The 21561-nt window shown below is 50.7% G+C and overlaps 3 protein-coding genes and 2 pseudogenes across 3 annotated transcripts; 3 read left to right on the top strand and 2 right to left on the bottom strand.

Annotated features, from left to right (window-relative positions):
* The first annotated feature begins 1506 nt into the window (after nt 1-1506).
* On the top strand, nt 1507-1896 carry LOC128951021 (feather beta keratin-like). Its single transcript, XM_054296167.1, has 2 exons — nt 1507-1741; nt 1820-1896. Exons 1-2 carry the CDS (start codon nt 1507-1509, stop codon nt 1894-1896), a joined length of 312 nt encoding a protein of 103 aa, XP_054152142.1.
* A 2693-nt stretch (nt 1897-4589) lies between these two features.
* LOC128950942 (feather beta keratin-like) lies at nt 4590-5261 on the bottom strand (annotated as a pseudogene).
* A 2508-nt stretch (nt 5262-7769) lies between these two features.
* On the top strand, nt 7770-8144 carry LOC128933309 (feather beta keratin-like). Its single transcript, XM_054270241.1, has one exon. It carries the CDS (start codon nt 7770-7772, stop codon nt 8142-8144), a length of 375 nt encoding a protein of 124 aa, XP_054126216.1.
* A 3359-nt stretch (nt 8145-11503) lies between these two features.
* On the top strand, nt 11504-18077 carry LOC128933298 (uncharacterized). Its single transcript, XM_054270230.1, is given in 4 exon segments — nt 11504-11604; nt 11606-11622; nt 11815-12195; nt 17707-18077. Coding segments are annotated over 4 exon segments (870 nt in total).
* Nucleotides 14908-15570, bottom strand: LOC128950965 (feather beta keratin-like; annotated as a pseudogene).
* Nucleotides 18078-21561: the final 3484 nt, after the last annotated feature.

Below are 21561 nucleotides of genomic sequence, written 5' to 3'. Positions count from 1 at the left end.
ACCCAAGCACCCACTGAGCATGTTCAAATTGAAAGGTGAGCTCTGAGGTCAGCCTCTGCCAACTGAAGGGATGGAAGGCAATGGAAGGTACAACACCTCCTCCTTGGCACACCTGTCAATCTCAGTCCAGCCTATCAGAACTGTGAAAATTTTGGGGTAATTTTTCATGAGGGACCCACAAACCACAGCATACAAGGGCAGTGGGGTGACCACAGTGATGACATCCCACCTCTCCAAAGCTTAGGTCACGTCTTCAGCCCTCCTTGACATGAACCACCAACAGAAAAATTTGACCTCCTAATATTTGTAATTAACAGTTACAGCCACAGATGGACAGGGCCTCAGGAGCTGGATATGGAATTGCACAATTCCACAAAGACATGTGCCGACCTTGACAGGGAACAACAGAGGAGTCCACTGATTGTTCATTAGTAATTATTTGCTTACAGGAACACAATGTTAACAATTACAGGTTATGAGTTATGAAACTTGTGGCTTGAATGTGGAATAAGCTAATTGATGTCAGAGACAGCCCGGGAAAAAAGGGATCAAGCCCAGTTGGTTGTTTCATTAGTGAATTTCATAACAAGGTCAAGGAATACAGATTAAATGGCAGAGGACACTGTCATGTGAATTGGAGAAATCCTAATGGATCATAATACTGGAATAAGTTCAGCCTGAACAGCCTCTCAGTTTAAATGTCCTCTCTTTTGATCCCATTCAAGATAAAAGGCCATAAGTTCTCTTTCATCCATCCTGAAAGGCTTGAAGGCATTGGGTTCTTGACAAGCTATTGCAGAGTGACCGCCCCAGGACATCAGCAGCTCCCTCAGGATTCCTGGGTGCAACACAATGACAGATGGACATGCAGTGTCATGGAACAGAGTCCCAGTCTTCACAAGGCACCCGCAAACCACAGCACACAGCACAAAACGCCACAAAATGACATCACTGATGACATTGTAGATCTTCAGGGCTTGGGTTGTTCATTCACACCTCCCTGACACGCGTGGAACAATCAAATCTGCCTAAATATCAATTTATTAAAGCTACCGCCAAGGTCAGAGGGACAAAGCATCAAGAGCAGGACATGGAATTGCAGAATGGCATGAAGGAAAACATGCCCCAACTCATGACTCACGGGGTTGGGGCAGCCAAGAGCTGATGCCACTAAAATGCCCCAAGGCCATGGGACAAGGCTGTCCCGCCCCTCCAGGATCAGCATAAAAGCCGGCCCAGAGCCTCTCTCCCTCACACACTTCTCCTCACACCTCCTGCTCCTGCAGACTACAAGGTGAGCCTCAATCCCCTGACCCTCCTGCTCCCCCACCCCTGGCCCCTCTCTGGTGGCGCCCTCAGCCCCAGCTTCAGCCGTCCTCACACCTCACCAACAGCCCCACAACAGCCTCCACACTCCCTCACCCTCCTGCATCATCACCCCTCACATCCCCACACCCCTGCCCTGCCTCACCCTCTTCTCTTCCAGGCACCCTCCACACCACACCCATGGCCTGCTACAACCGCTGCACTCCCTGCGGACCCACCCCACTGGCCAACAGCTGCAACGAGCCCTGTGCCCTGCAATGCCAGGATTCTCGCGTCATCATCGACCCTTCCCCCGTGCTGATCACCCTGCCAGGACCCATCATGACCTCCTTCCCCCAGAACACCGCCGTCGGATCCACCTCCTCGGCTGCCGTGGGCACTGAGCTCAGTGTGCAGGGACAGCCCATCTCTGGCGGATTTGGTGGCTTTGGCCTTGGCTATGACCGTGGATTTGGCTACGGCCTTGGCTATGGCCGTGGATTTGGCTATGGCTGTGGATTCGGCTACGGGCAGGGCTATGGCTATGGCCTTGGCTGCTATGGCAGAAGGGGCTATGGCTACAACTGCTAAGGGACCTCTGCACCACCCCTGACATCCACAATGGGCCTGGGGCTCTGGCAACAGCTCCTCAGCTGGCAAGCAAATCACCTCAGCTGATCATTGCCCTACTTGCATCTCACACTAGATTCCTTCTAGTTCTTTCTCCCGTCTTCATTTTTTCCCTCAATAAAGTTTTCCTGCATCAAAGTCTGAGAAGGTTCCTCATCTTTTTGAATTCCAATGTCTTCATATCCTCACCAAATATAATGCCAGACAGGCCGTTGGCATGGATGGAAAAGAAGCAGAACACCTCTCTTAGGTAAGATGTCACCAGTAGCAATAACCAAGACAGGCAGTGGAAGGAGGAGACAAGGACATACCTTCCACAATGTGGCATAAACCTGGAACCCACTGCCCCAAAAGCTTTGACACATCCATGCTCTCCTGCTCATGGCTCTGGTAGAGTCTCACTGTGCCAGCACACACTTGAAATACTCCCTTCCCCATCAGGACTCTTGAACCCACCCAGCAAACAGAAGGAACAACATCCTCCACTTGGGCATGAACTCTGGAATACAGGTGCCTCATTTCCCTCTCCTCAAGGAAACACAGCAAGGACAGCATTTCCAGGACCTTGGCCAGCTCTGTTTTGGTTCTGCCAGCAGAGGCTCCATCAGCTTTTTCACACCGAGACCACTCTCACACTCAAAAATTCTTGCCTTCTTTCCCCAGGGAATTCCATCTGTTCTCCCTTCTTCCTTTCTCCCCTTTCCTTCTCCTGTGTGCATTGTGGAAAACAGCCAGGCATCCTCAATTTCATTCCCTGCTATCAGGAATCTGCATTGTCTCCTGGGAGTCCCAGCTCTTTCTGTCCTCTAGGAATTATTCGCCTGCCCTTTCAGTGTCTTGGTCACCCTGGCCTGGTCTTGCTTCACTAAGCCCTTGTGCTTCTTTCCCTGGACAGCTCAGAACTGCCCACACCACACCACACCCCACAGGACCCCACCAGTGCTCTAAAGAGAGGAAAGGCCACCTCTCCCAACTTCAGGGCAAGAATTGCCTGAAATCTATCCTGGATTCTGGTGATATCTTTTCCAGGAAAGGGAAGGATTCAGATTTTGTGGTCTCTTTGTTCTCCACTAGCACCACAGGGTCCTGTTCTGAAAAGCTCCTACTCAGCCTCTCAGCCCCCAGCATGACCTGGGGCCCATTGCCACTCCTGCCCAGATGCAGAACTTCACATTTTCCCCTCCTGAACTTCAGGAGATGCCTTTAACTCTCACTCTCCACTCTCCACTCTGACTGGTGGCACAACCAAGTGGTGCCTCAGCCACTCCACCACCTGCCTGCTTGCTGAGGGGACAACAGTCCCACTGCCCAGACGTTTCTGGAGGAGGATGGACAGGCTTGGCCTCATGGATAAAATTCTTGACCTACTTCCCTTGAGACTTGCTTGGATTTGAATTTTAGGCCACTGATCTCCAGCCTCTGGCCCCACAGCCACTCTTAGGCCACTCACTGCCCTCTCAGGCAGCCTGGATTTGCTCAGTTGCTCTGGGAGCATGGAAGGGGAAGGAATATCAAGGTCTTCACAAAAGGGTTGAGTTCAACAGCAGCCACAGCTCTCTCCTCATGCCCAGGCTGAGTCTCTGGCACAGAGCAGACACAGCTCAGCCAAGCACCATTTCCTCAAGGGAAATCCTCCAAGAGAAGTGGCCTCACTTCTCAGCAATTGCCATAACTCAAGACCCCAAAGGCCTGGCTCATCCCTCCTGTGCTGCCTCTCCCTTTTGGCCTCTGCTTCCTTGCACAGCTGCCACCCACACCCATGGAGTCAGTTCTGGTGGAAAAGCCTCTTGGCATTGAGTTCAACTGTTAAAGCAGGGCTACAAAATCCACCACCAAACGATCCCATCTTAAAAATATTTTAGTTGCAGAAGAGCTAAATTTTAAACACAATGTCTAACCATTCCCTCTGCATTACTAAAGCCACCATTAACCCGTGTCCCCAAGTGACACATCTCCAGAGACATTAAATCCCTGCAGGGATGGTGACTGCACAGTTACACTGGGCAGTCTATGACACCAATGACAGCCCTCTCCATGAAGGAAGATTCCTTAATAGCCAACCTAAATTTCTCCGGAAGACACTTGGACTCCGGATTCCTGTTCTCCTGTGGCGCAGCACAAGGGAAACAGGGTTCACATCCAGTTTATTATGAATCCATTCAGAAAAGAGACATCTGAAATTGTGGTGCAAGAAAAATTTTATTGAGACAAAATAGTGAAAAAGGAGGAGCAACCAGCGGAAGGGAATAAGGCTGAGGTACAATCAGGGTGACCAACAGCCAAGGTGCTTTGCTTGCAGCACATTTGGCCAGAGCATCAAGGACTTCCTGCCCACAGTGGGAGCAGCCCACCAGAGGGGCCCGAACGTCTCTGACCTAGAAGGAAGGGTTTGAAGCAGAGGGGACTGGACAGAGCCAAAGGGGAGAGCAGAAAGGAAAGAGCAGGGAGAGGAGAAGAGGAGGAGGCAGATGGGCCATGTTTGCAGGCAGCCTGGGCTGTGTTCCTGGCTTCTGCCTTGCTTGGTGCCCTGAGAGCAGGAGCTGAAAGTTCTGAGCCCCTTTGAAAGGAGGGCCCATGACCCAGAGAGGAATCCTCAATGCCTGAGATGAGTTCCAGGAAGAGGGTGGTTGGTGTCAGGGATGGTGCTGAGGCCCTTAGCAGATGGAGCCGCCCCTTCTGCCATAGCAGCCCAGGCCTCCCAGCCCATAGCCAAATCCATGGCCATAGCCAAGGCCGTAGCCACCAAAGCCACCAAATCCGCCAGAGATGGGCTGTCCCTGCACACTGAGCTCAGTGCCCACGGCAGCCGAGGAGGTGGATCCGACGGCGGTGTTCTGGGGGAAGGAGGTCATGATGGGTCCTGGCAGGGTGACCAGCACAGGAGAAGGCTGGATAACAACACGGGAATCCTGGCATTGCAGGGCACAGGGCTCGTTGCAGCTGTTGGCCAGCGGGGTGGGTCCGCAGGGACGGCAGAGGCTGTTGCAGGCCATGGGTGTGGTGTGGAGGGTGCCTGGAAGAGAGGGGTGAGGCAGAGGGAGAACTGGGGATGTGAGAGGCAGGGATGCAGGAGAGTAAGGGAGTGTGGAGGCTGTTGTGGGGCTGTGGGGAGATGTGAGAGCTGCTGAGGCTGGGGCTGAATGTGCTGGAAGAGAAGGGCCAGGGGTGCAGGAGCAGGAGGGCCAGGGGCTTGAGACTCACCTGGTTGTCAGCAGGAGCAGGAGGAGAAGAGGTCAGGAGAAGTGTGTGAGGGAGAGAGGCTCTGGGCTGGCTTTTATGCTGATCCTGGAGGGGCGGGACAGCCTTGTCCCATGGCCCTGGGGCATTTTTTTGGCTGCCACTCTTGACTGGCCCAGCCTGATGAGTTATGAGTTGTATTTTCATTCATAGAATTTAGCAGTGTCATGATTGGTTCTTGAGTCTGTGTCCTTGTGAGTCTGTGACCTTGACGGCCTCTTTGAAGTGAGACATGGTATTTGGGTGGATTTGATTGTTCCGTGTGTTTCAGGAAGGGCTGAATAAACAACCAGAGCCCAGCAGAGTTGAGATATCATCAGTGATGTCATTTTGTGGCACTTATGTGTTGTGGTTTTTTGGTGCTTGTGAAGACTGGGACTCTTTTCTGTGCCACTGGATGTCCATCAGTCATTGTGCTTCTCCCAGGAATGCTGAGGGAGCTGCTGATGTCCCGGGGAGGTCACTCTGCAATAACATGGAAATATTATCGTGAATTATGAGTGTTCCTACAGATTAAAGAGATCTCGTGGCCTTGTGTCTTGAACTGAATCAAGAGAAAACATCTGGAAAAGTAGAGGCTGGTCTGGTTGAACTTGTTCTGGTGTCATGGTCCATTTGGACTTCTCATCTTCACTTGACATTGTACTCTGTCATTTAAAGCATATTCCTTGACCTCATTAAGAAATCCATTAAACAACTCAGCCTAATCCTTTTTTTCCCAGGCTGGCCTGTGATGTTCTTGCCTTTAATCCGCATTCATCCCATCACTTTTCATATCTCATATCCTTTTAATCCTAATAATCTGTTCCTGCTAGCAAAACCCAGTAATTACTGATGGTTGGTCAGCACAGTCATCTTCCCTCCTATGACATGGTGTGGGCATTCCTTTGTGGAATTCTGTAGCTCCATGTCCTTCTTTGGAGGCCATGTCCACCTGACCTTGGCGGCAGATTTTAAGTGCCTTAGAGGTTAGAGGCAGGTGTTGATGCCGTGTGTCATGGTGGGCTGGAGACATGTCCAAAGCCTTGGACAGACGCGGTGTCATCAGTGAGGTCACCCCATGGCACTGGTGTGTCTTGGTTTTTGGGTGCATTGTTGTCACAGACGTATTTTCTGAAAAATCCTTTTGCTCAGATCTTTTCTCCTGAGAAGCTGGGAACCTTCAGCTTCTCCATGTTTTTCTACTTTGGAATGTGATTTGGAGAATTGTTTGCCCAGCATGTGACATGTTTTTAATTAATGGCCAATCACAGGTCCGGCTGTGTCGGGACTCTAGTCAGTCACAAGATTTTATTATTCGTTCCTTTCTAGCTTTCTGAGGTCTTCTTTCTCTCTTTCTTTAGTATAGTCTAATATATAATTTCCCTTTAATATAGTATATATCATAAAATAATAAATCAGCCTTCTGAAACATGGAGTAAAAATTCTCATCTTTTTCCTCATCCTGGGGACCCTTAAACACTGCCACTCATTGTAACATGGGGCCCCGAGTCATCACAGCTCTGTCAGGATTGTCTGGCTTTGCAGGAGCTCTGCTTGTGAGGAACTGCCCTTTCTATGATGTTCTCTCCATCCCCACCATGTTGTAAACATCCCCAGAGTTTCCTGCTGGAGATGGGAACTCAATCCCTGTGATTTAGGGTGGCCTTCCATGCTCCCCATAGTCTTGAGTTGGTTCATCCATAGCGCCCATCTCACCTGTGACTGTGGAAAGGAAAAATGCTGAATGATAAGGAGAACAAGATACATGAGGAGCACAGCTCCCCATCCTTTGATTAATTCACTCTTGGAACCCATGTGCCTGAGCTTTGGAAAGGTTGAGGGAGCGGACTGTCCTGGTCCACAACACTGGTAGAGATCCCTGGTGGAACAAGGACATGGACATGGTTGACTGAGAGCACTGCAGGGACACCATGACACTGGCATGACTTGAGTATCCTCAAAACGAGGACAAGGTGAGAAATCTGGGAGTTCTTTCAGGCAGGAGACAAGAATGCAAATAGGAGATGTCATAATATGGAATGCCATGGAATGACATTAGTGACAACACCCCAATAACTCTAAGATTCGATGGAGTATTTTACATGTCCTAACACACACTATAAACAACAAGATAATCAATTCTTGCAATTAAGATGTTCTGCCAAGGTCAGATGGACACAGCCGCAAGGGAAGAACACAGAATTGCAGAATTGCAGAAAGGAAAACACTCCCCACCTCATGACTCACCAAGCTGGGCCAGGCAAGAGCTACTGCCTGCAAAATGCCCCAAGGCCATGGGACAAGCCTGTCCCGCCCCTCCAGGAGCAGCATAAAAGCCGGCCCAGTGTCTCTCTCACTCACACACTTCTCCTGACACCTTCTCCTTCGCCAGTCCGGACAGCAAGGTGAGTCTCAATCCCCTGACCCTCCTGCTCCTGCCCCCTTGGCCCCTCTCTGCCAACACACTCAGCCCCACTCAGCAGCCCTCACACCTCCCCACAGCCCCACAACAGCCTCCACACTCCATCACCCTCCCATACCACCCATCACAACCCCCAAACCTCCATGACCCTGCCTCACCTCCCTCTTTTCCAGGCACCCTCGTCACCACACCCATGGCCTGCTACAACCGCTGCACTCCCTGCGGACCCACCCCGCTGGCCAACAGCTGCAACGAGCCCTGTGCCCTGCAATGCCAGGATTCCCGCGTCATCATCGACCCCTCTCCTGTGCTGGTCACCCTGCCAGGACCCATCATGACCTCCTTCCCCCAGAGCACCGCCGTCGGATCCACCTCCTCCGCTGCCGTGGGCACTGAGCTCAGTGTGCAGGGACAGCCCATCTCTGGCGGATTTGGTGGCTTTGGTGGCTTTGGCTATGGCCTTGGCTATGGCCGTGGATTCGGCTATGGCTGTGGATTCGGCTATGGGCAGGGCTATGGCTATGGCCTTGGCTGCTATGGCAGAAGGGGCTATGGCTACAACTACTAAGGGACCTTGGCACCACCCCTGACACCACCAGCTCTGGCCTCTGGCAACAGCTCCTGCCAGCAAAGCACCTCAGCTGGTGTTTGTCCTACTTGCACCTCTCACCAGACCCTGTCTTCTCCTTTCTCCCGTCTCTTCATTCTTGTGCGTTAATAAAGTCTTATTGCATCAAAGCCTGATACGCCTCTTGTTCTTCTGTAATTCCAGTGGTCTCACATCCTTACCTAGTGCATTCCATGCCTAAACTGGCCATTGGGGTATGTGCAACAACACCTTCCTTCAAAAATATGTAAATACAACTAATAAAAACATCTGGCATGGGAAGCACAGGAGGGGACGCTTTCCTGAACATGGTACAAACACATCCCTGATAGACCAAAGCCTTGGTCACATCCATGCTCTCCTGGGTACAGCTCTGGTCAAGTTGCTCTGTGTCAGCACACACCTGACAAACTCTCTTCCCCAGCAGTACTCTTGAACCCCTCCAGCAATAAGAGAACCAAAATCCTCCACTTGGACAGGAAATCTGGAGTGCAAGAGCTTCCATTTCCCTGTTTCAGCAAGACCAACACGAGCAGGATTCCCAGCACCATGGACAGTTCAGCATTGGATCTCCCAGGGCCAGCAGTCCAGCACCATTTCCGCTCTATGACCACCCTAAAAATGAGAAATTCTTGCTTTCTTTGTACAGGGAATTCCATCTGTTTTCCCTTTGCCCTTGCCCTCTTGTCCTGCATGTGTGCACTACTGAGAACAGTCAGGTTCCCTCACCTTCATTCCCTGCCATCAGGGATTTGCACACACTGATGACAATCCCCTGTCTGCCCCCATCCCCTGGGAGTCCAAGCTCTCTAAGTTTCTCATCCAGTGATGATCCACCAGCTCCTCTGGACTCTTGGTCTTTCTGAACTAGTGACTTGTCAGAACTCAAGAAATTCTTCTGGCTGCCGTGGAGGACTAGAGCCCCTGCCCGGAGGGCTCAGAGACCTTGACACAGAGCCCAAGACCCCTGTGCCTTTGATTTAGCCCCTGGAAAAAACAATTACCAACCTTTCTATGAAGGATTACAAGCCACAAAAGTCTGAGTAGAATGATAGTGAATTTATCACAAGGTGGAAAACTACATTTTTTGAGGTTTTTAGAATGGGGGTTCAGGGGGCAAGATGGGGGAATCTGGGAGTGTCCAGCCTTTCTCCTTCTTCTTCTTGACCTCCATCTTCTGCTGTGATGTTGGCACTTTTAGATTAGTTTAGCATAGAAACTCACTGTCTAACATAAATTATAAGTATTAGAAAGTAATTGTAAATATGGTACACGTAGTTTTTAGTATAAAAAGATAACATCGCCAAAGAGCAGGCAGAGTGACTCTGACTGACCTGCTGAGCAGACCTTGGCAGGCCAGGAGAAAGCATTTTATAGATATGAGACCAAGAACTGAAGAGTTCTGACTCCTTCTTCAACCACCAAGCTGAGAAAAGAGACCTTCTAACGTATCTCAGAGTCACTCTGACCAGCAGAGGTTCTGAGAGTCAATATTCATAAGCTGACATCATTTTCACACTGGGGAGATTAGAATTGCACACAACATCTCACATGGGACCTCACCAGTACTCAGAAGACACCAAGAGTCTCCTCATCACATCGTCTCCCTGCCTCACCACAACAATTCCCCCCAGTCCTGAGGTGGAGACTGGGGGAGCCTTTTCCCACAACAATACAGGGACACCTCCTGCCCCATTCCCTCCAATCCAGAACCACTCTGAAAGGTGTTTTCAGAGAAGAGCACAATTGTTCCAAGTGACACCCAGATATTTCTTCCTACCTGGCATGACTCCTCACATGAAAAAGCACTTGGCAGCTGCCCTTGCTGAAGTCCAGTAGATGTCCAGAAGTCAACAAGTTTTCAGTGTTGGCCCAGGGGTCAGCACTGGGGACTTGCTGCCATCTGGACTTTGGGACACTGACCACAAGGCACTGGCCCCAGCCCTTCACACTTTTCTGAGTCCATTACACTGGGCACTGACACCACCAGGACACACCTGGATTATTGAGGATCATGCAATGCTTGTCTCTGACAAGAATTGGTCAACCTCCAAATCCTCCTTCTGACAATCACAAGTGGCCTCAGCCTTTGGCACTCAGCACAAGGGAAGACGAAAAATATCAAAACCTCTGAGATTAGACTATCACCCAAGCACCCACTGAGCATGTTCAAATTGAAAGGTGAGCTCTGAGGTCAGCCTCTGCCAACTGAAGGGATGGAAGGCAATGGAAGGTACAACACCTCCTCCTTGGCACACCTGTCAATCTCAGTTCAGCCTATCAGAACTGCGAAAATTTTGGGGTAATTTTTCATGAGGCACCCACAAACCACAGCATACAAGGGCAGTGGGGTGACCACAGTGATGACATCCCACCTCTCCAAAGCTTAGGTCACGTCTTCAGCCCTCCTTGACATGAACCACCAACAGAAAAATTTGACCTCCTAATATTTGTAATTAACAGTTACAGCCACAGATGGACAGGGCCTCAGGAGCTGGATATGGAATTGCACAATTCCACAAAGACATGCGCCGACCTTGACAGGGAACAACAGAGGAGTCCACTGATTGTTCATTAGTAATTATTTGCTTACAGGAACACAATGTTAACAATTACAGGTTATGAGTTATGAAACTTGTGGCTTGAATGTGGAATAAGCTATTTGATGTCAGAGACAGCCTGGGAAAAAAGGGATCAAGCCCAGTTGGTTGTTTCATTAGTGAATTTCATAACAAGGTCAAGGAATACAGATTAAATGGCAGAGGACACTGTCATGTGAATTGGAGAAATCCTAATGGATCATAATACTGGAATAAGTTCAGCCTGAACAGCCTCTCAGTTTAAATGTCCTCTCTTTTGATCCCATTCAAGATAAAAGGCCATAAGTTCTCTTTCATCCATCCTGAAAGGCTTGAAGGCATTGGGTTCTTGACAAGCTATTGCAGAGTGACCGCCCCAGGACATCAGCAGCTCCCTCAGGATTCCTGGGTGCAACACAATGACAGATGGACATGCAGTGTCATGGAACAGAGTCCCAGTCTTCACAAGGCACCCGCAAACCACAGCACACAGCACAAAACGCCACAAAATGACATCACTGATGACATTGTAGATCTTCAGGGCTTGGGTTGTTCATTCACACCTCCCTGACATGCATGGAACAATCATATCTGCCTAAATATCAATTTATTAAAGCCACCGCCAAGGTCAGAGGGGCACAGCATCAAGAGCAGGACATGGAATTGCAGAATTGATGAAGGAAAACATGCCCCAACTCATGACTCACCGGGATGAGGCAGCCAAGAGCTGATGCCACTAAAATGCCCCAAGGCCATGGGACAAGGCTGTCCCGCCCCACCAGGATCAGCATAAAAGCCGGCCCAGAGCCTCTCTCCCTCACACACTTCTCCTCACACCTCCTGCTCCTGCAGACTACAAGGTGAGCCTCAATCCCCTGACCCTCCTGCTCCTCCACCCCTGGCCCCTCTCTGGTGGCGCCCTCAGCCCCAGCTTCAGCCGTCCTCACACCTCACCAACAGCCCCACAACAGCCTCCACACTCCCTCACCCTCCTGCATCATCACCCCTCACATCCCCACACCCCTGCCCTGCCTCACCCTCTTCTCTTCAAGGCACCCTCCACACCACACCCATGGCCTGCTACAGCCTCTGCCGTCCCTGCGGACCCACCCCGCTGGCCAACAGCTGCAACGAGCCCTGTGCCCTGCAATGCCAGGATTCCCGTGTCATCATCGACCCTTCCCCCGTGCTGATCACCCTGCCAGGACCCATCATGACCTCCTTCCCCCAGAACACCGCCGTCGGATCCACCTCCTCCGCTGCTCTGGGCACTGAGCTCAGTGTGCAGGGACAGCCCATCTCTGGCGGATTTGGTGGCTTTGGCCTTGGCTATGACCGTGGATTTGGCTACGGCCTTGGCTATGGCCGTGGATTTGGCTATGGCTGTGGATTCGGCTACGGGCAGGGCTATGGCTATGGCCTTGGCTGCTATGGCAGAAGGGGCTATGGCTACAACTGCTAAGGGACCTCTGCACCACCCCTGACATCCACAATGGGCCTGGGGCTCTGGCAACAGCTCCTGCAAGCAAATCACCTCAGCTGATCATTGCCCTACTTGCATCTCACACTAGATTCCTTCTAGTTCTTTCTCCCATCTTCATTTTTTCCCTTAATAAAGTTTTCCTGCATCAAAGTCTGAGAAGGCTCTTCATCTTTTTGAATTCCAATGGCTTCATATCCTCACCAAATATAATGCCAGACAGGCCGTTGGCATGGATGGAAAAGAAGCAGAACACCTCTCTTAGGTAAGATGTCACCAGTAGCAATAACCAAGACAGGCACTGGAAGGAGGAGACAAGGACATACGTTCCACAATGTGGCATAAACCTGGAACCCACTGCCGCAAAAGCTTTGACACATCCATGCTCTCCTGCTCATGGCTCTGGTAGAGTCTCACTGTGCCAACACACACTTGAAATACTCCCTTCCCCATCAGGACTCTTGAACCCACCCAGCAAACAGAAGGAACAACATCCTCCACTTGGGCATGAACTCTGGAATACAGGTGCCTCATTTCCCTCTCCTCAAGGAAACACAGCAAGGACAGCATTTCCAGGACCTTGGCCAGCTCTGTTTTGGTTCTGCCAGCAGAGGCTCCATCAGCTTTTTCACACCGAGACCACTCTCACACTCAAAAATTCTTGCCTTCTTTCCCCAGGGAATTCCATCTGTTTTCCCTTCTTCCTTTCTCCCCTTTCCTTCTCCTGTGTGCGTTGTGGAAAACAGCCAGGTATCCTTAATTTCATTCCCTGCTATCAGGAATCTGCATTGTCTCCTGGGAGTCCCAGCTCTTTCTGTCCTCTAGCAATTATTCTCCTGCGCTTTCAGTGTCTTGGTCACCCTGGCCTGGTCTTGCTTCACTAAGCCCTTGTGCTTCTTTCCCTGGACAGCTCAGAACTGCCCACACCACACCACACCCCACAGGACCCACCAGTGCTCTAAAGAGAGGAAAGGCCACCTCTCCCAACTTCAGGGAAAGAATTGCCTGAAATCTATCCTGGATTCTGGTGATGTCTTTTCCAGGAAAGGGAAGGATTCAGATTTTGTGGTCTCTTTGTTCTCCACTAGCACCACAGGGTCCTGTTCTGAAAAGCTCCTACTCAGCCTCTCAGCCCCCAGCATGACCTGGGGCCCATTGCCACTCCTGCCCAGATGCAAAACTTCACATTTTCCCCTCCTGAACTTCAGGAGATGCCTTTAACCCTCACTCTCCAGTTCCCTCTGACTGGTGGCACAACCAATGGTGCCTCAGCCACTCCACCACCTGCCTGCTTGCTGAGGGGACAACAGTCCCACTGCCCAGAAATTTCTGGAAGAGGATGGACAGGCTTGGCCTCATGGATAAAATTCTTGACCTACTTCCCTTGAGACTTGCTTGGATTTGAATTTTAGGCCACTGATCTCCAGCCTCTGGCCCCACAGCCACTCTCAGGCCACTCACTGCCCTCTCAGGCAGCCTGGATTTGCTCAGTTGCTCTGGGAGCATGGAAGGGGAAGGAATATCAAGGTCTTCACAAAAGGGTTGTGTACAACAGCAGCCACAGCTCTCTCCTCATGCCCAGGCTGAGTCTCTGGCACAGAGCAGACACAGCTCAGCCAAGCACCATTTCCACAAGGGAAATCCTCCAAGAGAAGTGGCCTCACTTCTCAGCAATTGCCATAACTCAAGACCCCAAAGGCCTGGCTCATCCCTCCTGTGCTGCCTCTCCCTTTTGGCCTCTGCTCCCTTGCACAGCTGCCACCCACACCCATGGAGTCAGTTCTGGTGGAAAAGCCTCTTGGCATTGAGTTCAACTGTTAAAGCAGGGCTACAAAATCCACCACTAAACGATCCCATCTTAAAAATATTTTAGTTGCAGAAGACCTAAATTTTAAATACAAAGTCTAACCATTCCCTCTGCATTACTAAAGCCACCATTAACCCGTGTCCCCAAGTGACACATCTCCAGGGACATTAAATCCCTGCAGGGATGGTGACTGCACAGTTACACTGGGCAGTCTGTGACACCAATGACAGCCCTCTCCATGAAGGAAGATTCCTTAATAGCCAACCTAAATTTCTCCGGAAGACACTTGGACTCCGGATTCCTGTTCTCCTGTGGCGCAGCACAAGGGAAACAGGGTTCACATCCAGTTTATTATGAATCCATTCAGAAAAGAGACATCTGAAATTGTGGTGCAAGAAAAATTTTATTGAGACAAAATAGTGAAAAAGGAGGAGCAACCAGCGGAAGGGAATAAGGCTGAGGTACAATCAGGGTGACCAACAGCCAAGGTGCTTTGCTTGCAGCACATTTGGCCAGAGCATCAAGGACTTCCTGCCCACAGTGGGAGCAGCCCACCAGAGGGGCCCGAACGTCTCTGACCTAGAAGGAAGGGTTTGAAGCAGAGGGGACTGGACAGAGGCAAAGGGGAGAGCAGAAAGGAAAGAGCAGGGAGAGGAGAAGAGGAGGAGGCAGATGGGCCATGTTTGCAGGCAGCCTGGGCTGTGTTCCTGGCTTCTGCCTTGCTTGGTGCCCTGAGAGCAGGAGCTGAAAGTTCTGAGCCCCTTTGAAAGGAGGGCCCATGACCCAGAGAGGAATCTTCAATGCCTGAGATGAGTTCCAGGGAGTGGGTAGTTGGTGTCAGGAGTGGTGCTGAGGCCCTTAGCAGATGGAGCCATAGCCCCTTCTGCCATAGCAGCCCAGGCCTCCCAGCCCATAGCCAAATCCACGGCCATAGCCAAAGCCACCAAAGCCACCAAATCCGCCAGAGATGGGCTGTCCCTGCACACTGAGCTCAGTGCCCACGGCAGCAGAGGAGGTGGATCTGACGGCGGTGCTCTGGGGGAAGGAGGTCATGATGGGTCCTGGCAGGGTGACCATCACAGGGGAAGGGTTGATGATGACGTGGGAATCCTGGCATTGCAGGGCACAGGGCTCGTTGCAGCTGTTGGCCAGCGGGGTGGGTCCGCAGGGACGGCAGAGGCTGTTGCAGGCCATGGGTGTGGTGTGGAGGGTGCCTGGAAGAGAGGGGTGAGGCAGGGGGAGAACTGGGGATGTGAGGGGCAGGGATGCAGGAGAGTAAGGGAGTGTGGAGGCTGTTGTGGGGCTGTGGGGAGGTGTGAGAGCTGCTGAGGCTGGGACTGAATGTGCTGGAAGAGAAGGGTCAGGGGTGCAGGAGCAGGAGGGTCAGGGGTTTTGAGACTCACCTTGTAGTCTGCACAGGAGAAGGTGTCAGGAGAAGTGTGTGAGGGAGAGAGGCTCTGGGCCGGCTTTTATGCTGGTTCTGGATGGGCGGGACAGCCTTGTCCCATGGCCTTGGGGCATTTTGCAGGCAGCAGCTCTTGGCTGGCACAGCCTGGTGAGTCATAAGTTGGGGAGTGTTTTCTTTCCTGCAACTCTGCAATTCTGTGTTCTTTCCCTTGGGGCTGTGTCCCTCTGACCTTGGCATAACCTCTTAGTTTAGAGAATTAACAACCAACATCTTGTTGATAGCAAGTGTCAGGACATGCATAGGACTCAACAAAAGCTTTGGAGAACTGGGGATTTAACTAGGTTTTGCCATGGCCTACTGACAACATGTCCCATTTGCATTTTGTCTCCTGCCTGAAATTCAAGGTCCCTAGTTTCATCTCATTTTAAGGCTGCTCCAGTTCCATCATTGTCTTGGTCTCCCTGAGTTGCTCTTGGTCAACCACGTCCAAGTTCTTGTTCTACTGTGTAGTTCCTGAAGTGGTGGGTGGAAGGATGGACACTGCCCTCAATTTGCTTTTATTTATTTTCCTAATCCTGTCTTGGGAACTGGTGGAATTTTTTGCAGCAAAGGATTGTTGGCCAAAGGGTTGATTAATCAATGGTTGAGGAATTGTTCTCCTCACATCCTTTTCTCCTTATCCTTCACCATTTTCCCTTTCCATGTGTCAGGCAGAGTCCAGCACTGTGACCCCACAAGGTGACCTTGCTGAACCCTGATGAGATGAGCGCTATGGATGGACCAACACAAACTTAGAACAGCATGGAATCCTCCCTAAACAACAGGATTGCTTCCCCATCCACAGCTGGGAAGGTCTGGTATACAACAACATCTGGAGAGATGGCAACATGGTGGGGATGGAAGCTGGGATGAAAGGAACAGACCTTCACAAGCAGCGCTCCTGCAAAGCCCAGATCAGCCTGACAGAGCTGTGATGGTTTGGGGCCCATCTTCACAATGCACCCCCAAACCACAGAGCATGAGAGCCCTGGGGCAACCTCACTGATGAGGCGGCTTTGGTCACGTCTTCACCTTGCCCTGACAAGGCCATCAACACCAGCATTTAACCTCTAATACTTGAATTTAAATATTGCTATCAAAGTCAGGCCTCAAGAAAATGGCTTGGAATCACAGAATTCCACATAGGAACACCAGCACCATGACATAGGAGGGAGGAAGAGCTCACTGATCATCCATTAGTAACAATTAGCTGTTACAAACAGGAAAAAAATATTAAGACTTGGAGGTTTTAAATTATGAAACCTTGTGGCTTGAATGCGGAATAAGAGAATTGACATCACAGCCAAGCCTGGGCAAACACGGGGTTGTTGTTTGTTTATTGGATTCATGAATGAGGTCAAGGAATATGCTCTAGATGACAGTGTATGCTCTTGGGTAGATTGCAGAAATCCAAATGGAACAGGTTCAGCCTGAACACCTTCGGCTTTGCCGGATGCTCTCCCTTGATCCCATCCAAGACAAAAGGCCAGGAGCTCTCATTCATTAGGAAGCTCTCAAATGCACTGGAATCCTGCCGAGTTATTGCAGAGTGACCTTCCCAGGACATCAGCAGCTCCCTCAGCAGTCCTGGGTGTAGCACAATGACTGATGGACACCCAGTGGCACAGAAAAGAGTCCCAGTCTTCACAAGGCACCCACAAACCACAGGACATGAGTGCCACAAAATGACATCACTGATGACATTGCAAATCTTCAGGGCTCTGCTTGTTTATTAAGGCCTCCTTAGACACATGGAAGAATCAGATTGACCCAAATACCAACACTAACCCTAAAGCTGCCACCAAGGTCAGATGGACACACACTCAAGAGCAGGACATGGAATTGCAGAATTGCATAAAGGAAAACACTCCTCACCTCATGACTCACCAGGCTGGGACAGCCAAGAGCTGCTGCCACAAAAATGCCCCAAGGCCATGGGACAAGGCTGTCCCGCCCCTCCAGAATCAGCATAAAAGCCGGCCCAGAGCCTCTCTCCCTCACACACTTCTCCTCAAGCCTTCTCCTCCTGCTGAAAACCAGGTGAGCCTCATGCCCCTGACCCTCTTGCCTCTGCCACACTTGCCTCTCTCTTTCAGAACTCCCCAGTCTCAGCAGCCCTCATGCTTTCCCACAGCCCTACGACAGACCCCAAACCCCATCACCCCTCACACCCCCACACCCCTGCCCTGCCTCACCCTTCTCTCTTCCAGGCACCCTCCACACCACACCCATGGCCTGCTACAACCGCTGCACTCCCTGCGGACCCACCCCGCTGGCCAACAGCTGCAACGAGCCCTGTGCCCTGCAATGCCAGGATTCCCGCGTCATCATCGACCCTTCCCCTGTGCTGGTCACCCTGCCAGGACCCATCATGACCTCCTTCCCCCAGAACACCGCCGTCGGATCCACCTCCTCCGCTGCTCTGGGCACTGAGCTCAGTGTGCAGGGACAGCCCATCTCTGGCGGATTTGGTGGCTTTGGTGGCTTTGGTGGCTATGGCCTTGGCTATGGCCATGGATTTGGCTATGGGCTGGGAGGCCTGGGCTGCTATGGCAGGAGGGGCTATGGCAACATCTGCTAAGGGCCCTCAGCACCACCCCTGACACCACCAGCTCTGGCCTCTGGCAACAGCTCCTGCAAGCAAATCACCTTGGCTGATGGTCATGGTGTTCTCACCTCACAACAGATTATTTCCACTTCTCTTTCCTGTCTCTTCATTCTTCATTCTTTCACATCAATAAAATTTTCCTACTTTAAACCTGGCATGCCTCCTTATTTTTTTTGTGTTACAATGGTCTCAAATCCTCACCCACCACATTCTAGAGCTGGACAAGCCACTGGGAGTATGTTGAACAGGGCAACAACACTTCTGCTTACATCTATCTTAAAACAATTAATAACAACTTAGTTATAACTAATAGGCAAAGGAAGCACAGGAAGGGACATCTTACAGAAGATGCCACATGTGCTGCAGCTTCTACACCAGTCTTTGACACACCAATTCTCTCCTTGGCACAAGAATGGAAAAGTTTCTACCTGCCCATGCACACTTGACAAATTCTTCTTGGGCACAACCATGAAGCCTACCAGCCAAGAGAGAAAAAACATCAACTCCTTGGGCAGGAGCTCTGGAGTGCAAGTGGTACAACTGCCCTGCTCAAGCAAGACCAACGGGAGAACATTTCCACAACCATGGACAGGTCTGATTCGGATCTCCCAAGACCGCAAGTCCACTGCCTCTTCCAATCTCTGATCATTCTCATAATGAAAGATTCTTGACATCTTTGCTCATGGAATTCCATTTTTTTTCACCTGTGCCCTTGCTCTCTTGCCCTGCATGTGTGCACTGCTGAGAACAGCCAGGCTCCCCTATATCTTCATCCCCCACCATCAGGGATTTGCACACACTGATGGCACATCCTGTCAATTCTTGTCCCCTGGAAGTCTCAGCTCTCTCAGCCTCTGCTCCAGGAAATTTCCCCCTGCCCCTTTAGAGATTGCTGGCCCTGAAATGATTTAGGTTCATTAAATGTATTTCATTTTCCCACTTTAGAACATTGCTGACCCTGAAATTGTTTAGGTTCATTAAATATATTTCATTTTCACACTGGAGAGCCCAGGACTGCTCATAACATCTCACATGGGATGCCACCAGCTTTCAGGAGACAGCAAGAGCCACCTCCCCCTGCCTCATTACAACACCTTTTCCACTTCTTCCCTTGAATCTTGGGGTCCCTTTTCCCACCCAGGGACACCCCGTGATCCATTTCTTCTCAACCACAACCACAAGAGAAGAAAACCATTGTTCTAAGTGACTCAGAGACTTCCTACATGGAATGACTCCTACCAACAAACAGCCCTGGGCACCTGCCCCTGCTGAACTCCAGCAGATGCCCAGGACCACTCAGGTTTTCAGTGTTGGCCAAAAAGATCCAACTCCCGAGCTACAGCACCGTGGATTTGCTGCCATCTGGACTTTTGGACACTGACCACAAGCCTCTGGACCCAGCCCTTCAGAGCCTTCTCAGGCCACCATTGACACAATCTGGACGTGCCTGGGGTATTGTCAAGGATTATGCAATGCTTCCCTCCAATAAGCCAGGGCAACTATCCAATCCTCTCTCTGACAACCAGACATTGCCCAGAGAAGTGACCTCTTGGGGCTTTTGCAAGTGAGAGTGATCCCGAGATGTGTTAGAAAGTCTCTTTTCCCAGCCCTGCAGTTGAAGAAGGAGTCAGAACCCTTCAGTTCTTGGTCTCAAGGCTGTTTATTGTTTCTTATCTATAAAATTCTTTCTCCTGGCCTGCCAAGGTCTGCTCAGCAGGACAGACAGACGCACTGGCCACCGTCCGGGGCGGTGTTATCTTTTTATATGAAAAATTACCTGTACATTTTTACCATAACTTTCCAATATTTATCACCTATGTTAGACAGTGAGCTTCTACTCTAAACTAATCTAAAATTGCCAACATCACAGCAGAAGATGGAGGCCAAGAAGAAGAAAGGCTGGACACACCCAGATTCCTCCATCTTGTCCCCTGAACCCTTATTTTAAAAACTCAAAAAAATCCATTTTTCACCTGACTAATTATTATTCTACTTAGACTTTTGTGGCTTGAAGATCTTCATATAAGGTTGGTAACTTTTTCCATGGGTCATTATCAGTCACAGGTGTCTTGGGCTCTGTGCCAGGACTCTGAGCCCCTTGGCAGGGGTTCTGGCAATCCAGGAGAGCCAGAGGGATGCCCTGAATTCCCACAGTGACCTCAGTCCTTAGCCCAAGGAATGACCCAAAAGACCCTGGATATCAAAACTGTACAAGCAAGAGGGGCACTGAGACACACACAAAGCACAGGAAAAAGGTGGTTCAATGTCAGCAATTGCCAGCTGGGAGAAAAGCATGGAGGGAGGGTATGTGATTGATGCAACATCTCCTTCTTAGAAAAGCTGCAAAATGCAGACCAGCCTGACAGCGCTGCCAGAGAGTGCGGGCAACTCCTTCCCACACATACACAAACCACAGAAATACCATGGGACGACCAACTTATACCCCACTTCTCAAAAGCTTTGCTCACTTCTCAAGCCCACCCTGACACAAGCCATAAATACCAAAATATGTTTTCTAAAACTTGCACGTAAAAGCAGCAGCCAAGCTCAGATGGACGTAACTCCAAGAGAAGGACATGACACTATGGATGTGGGGAAAGGCAAGGAATCCTCAGCTCATGATTTGCCAGGAAGGGCCATCCAGCCATGAGAAGGAAGAAAAGGACCTGCTGAAACAGATCTGTAGATGAGCCTTGGAGATGATGAGGCACTGCAATTAAAAGTGAACAGAGACCATGAGGGGTTTGTGTCAGAGGTTTGTGTCAGGCAAAGACCTGTGCTAGAGCATCCAGGCCTGATCTCACGCAAGTGAGGAATTTGTGTGGTGCAATGGGAGACCAAAGTGTGCTGGGCCTAGTGGAACTGGAGTAATATTTCCTAAGACAGGCCTTGGTGCACTTTTTCACCCACGCCAATTCCCTGCACAAACTTGCCTTAGCACTGAGTGAGACAGGAGGAATCCTGGGAGAAAAAAGAAAGAGCCATGTGAGGTTGTGATGCAACAAAACTTTATTGAGGACAAAGAGTAAAAACTCAGAAGCAGCCAGTACAATGGAGCTGGGCTCGGTTGTCACCAGGGTGACCATCAGCAAAGCAGCTTTGCTTGGACATTTGGCCACAGCAACAAGGCCCTGCTGCGCTCCATTGGGAGCAGGACACCAGAGGTGCCCGATGGTCTCTGGCTTGGGAGAAGTGGATTGTAGCAGAAGTCACAGGACAGAGGTGAAGGGACAATGCAGAGCAGAGAGCAGGAGAAGAGCAGGAGGCAGATGGGCCATGTTTGCAGGCAGCCCAGTCTGGCCCCTTGGCTACAGGCTTGCTTGGTGACCTGAAGGCAGGTGATACCTTAAGGCATCACAGGAACTGGAATCACTGAGCCCATTTGAAAGCCTTGGCACAGAGAGGACTTCTTAACGCCTGAGTGGGTGTTTGGTGTCAGGGGTGGTGCTGAGGGCCC

This window comes from Melozone crissalis, unplaced genomic scaffold, assembly GCF_028551555.1.
Source record: "Melozone crissalis strain CALT ecotype California unplaced genomic scaffold, PUWL_Pcris_2 ptg000002l_1, whole genome shotgun sequence".
Classification (NCBI taxonomy): Eukaryota; Metazoa; Chordata; class Aves; order Passeriformes; family Passerellidae; genus Melozone; species Melozone crissalis.
This window is presented reverse-complemented; position numbering and strand designations above follow the sequence as displayed.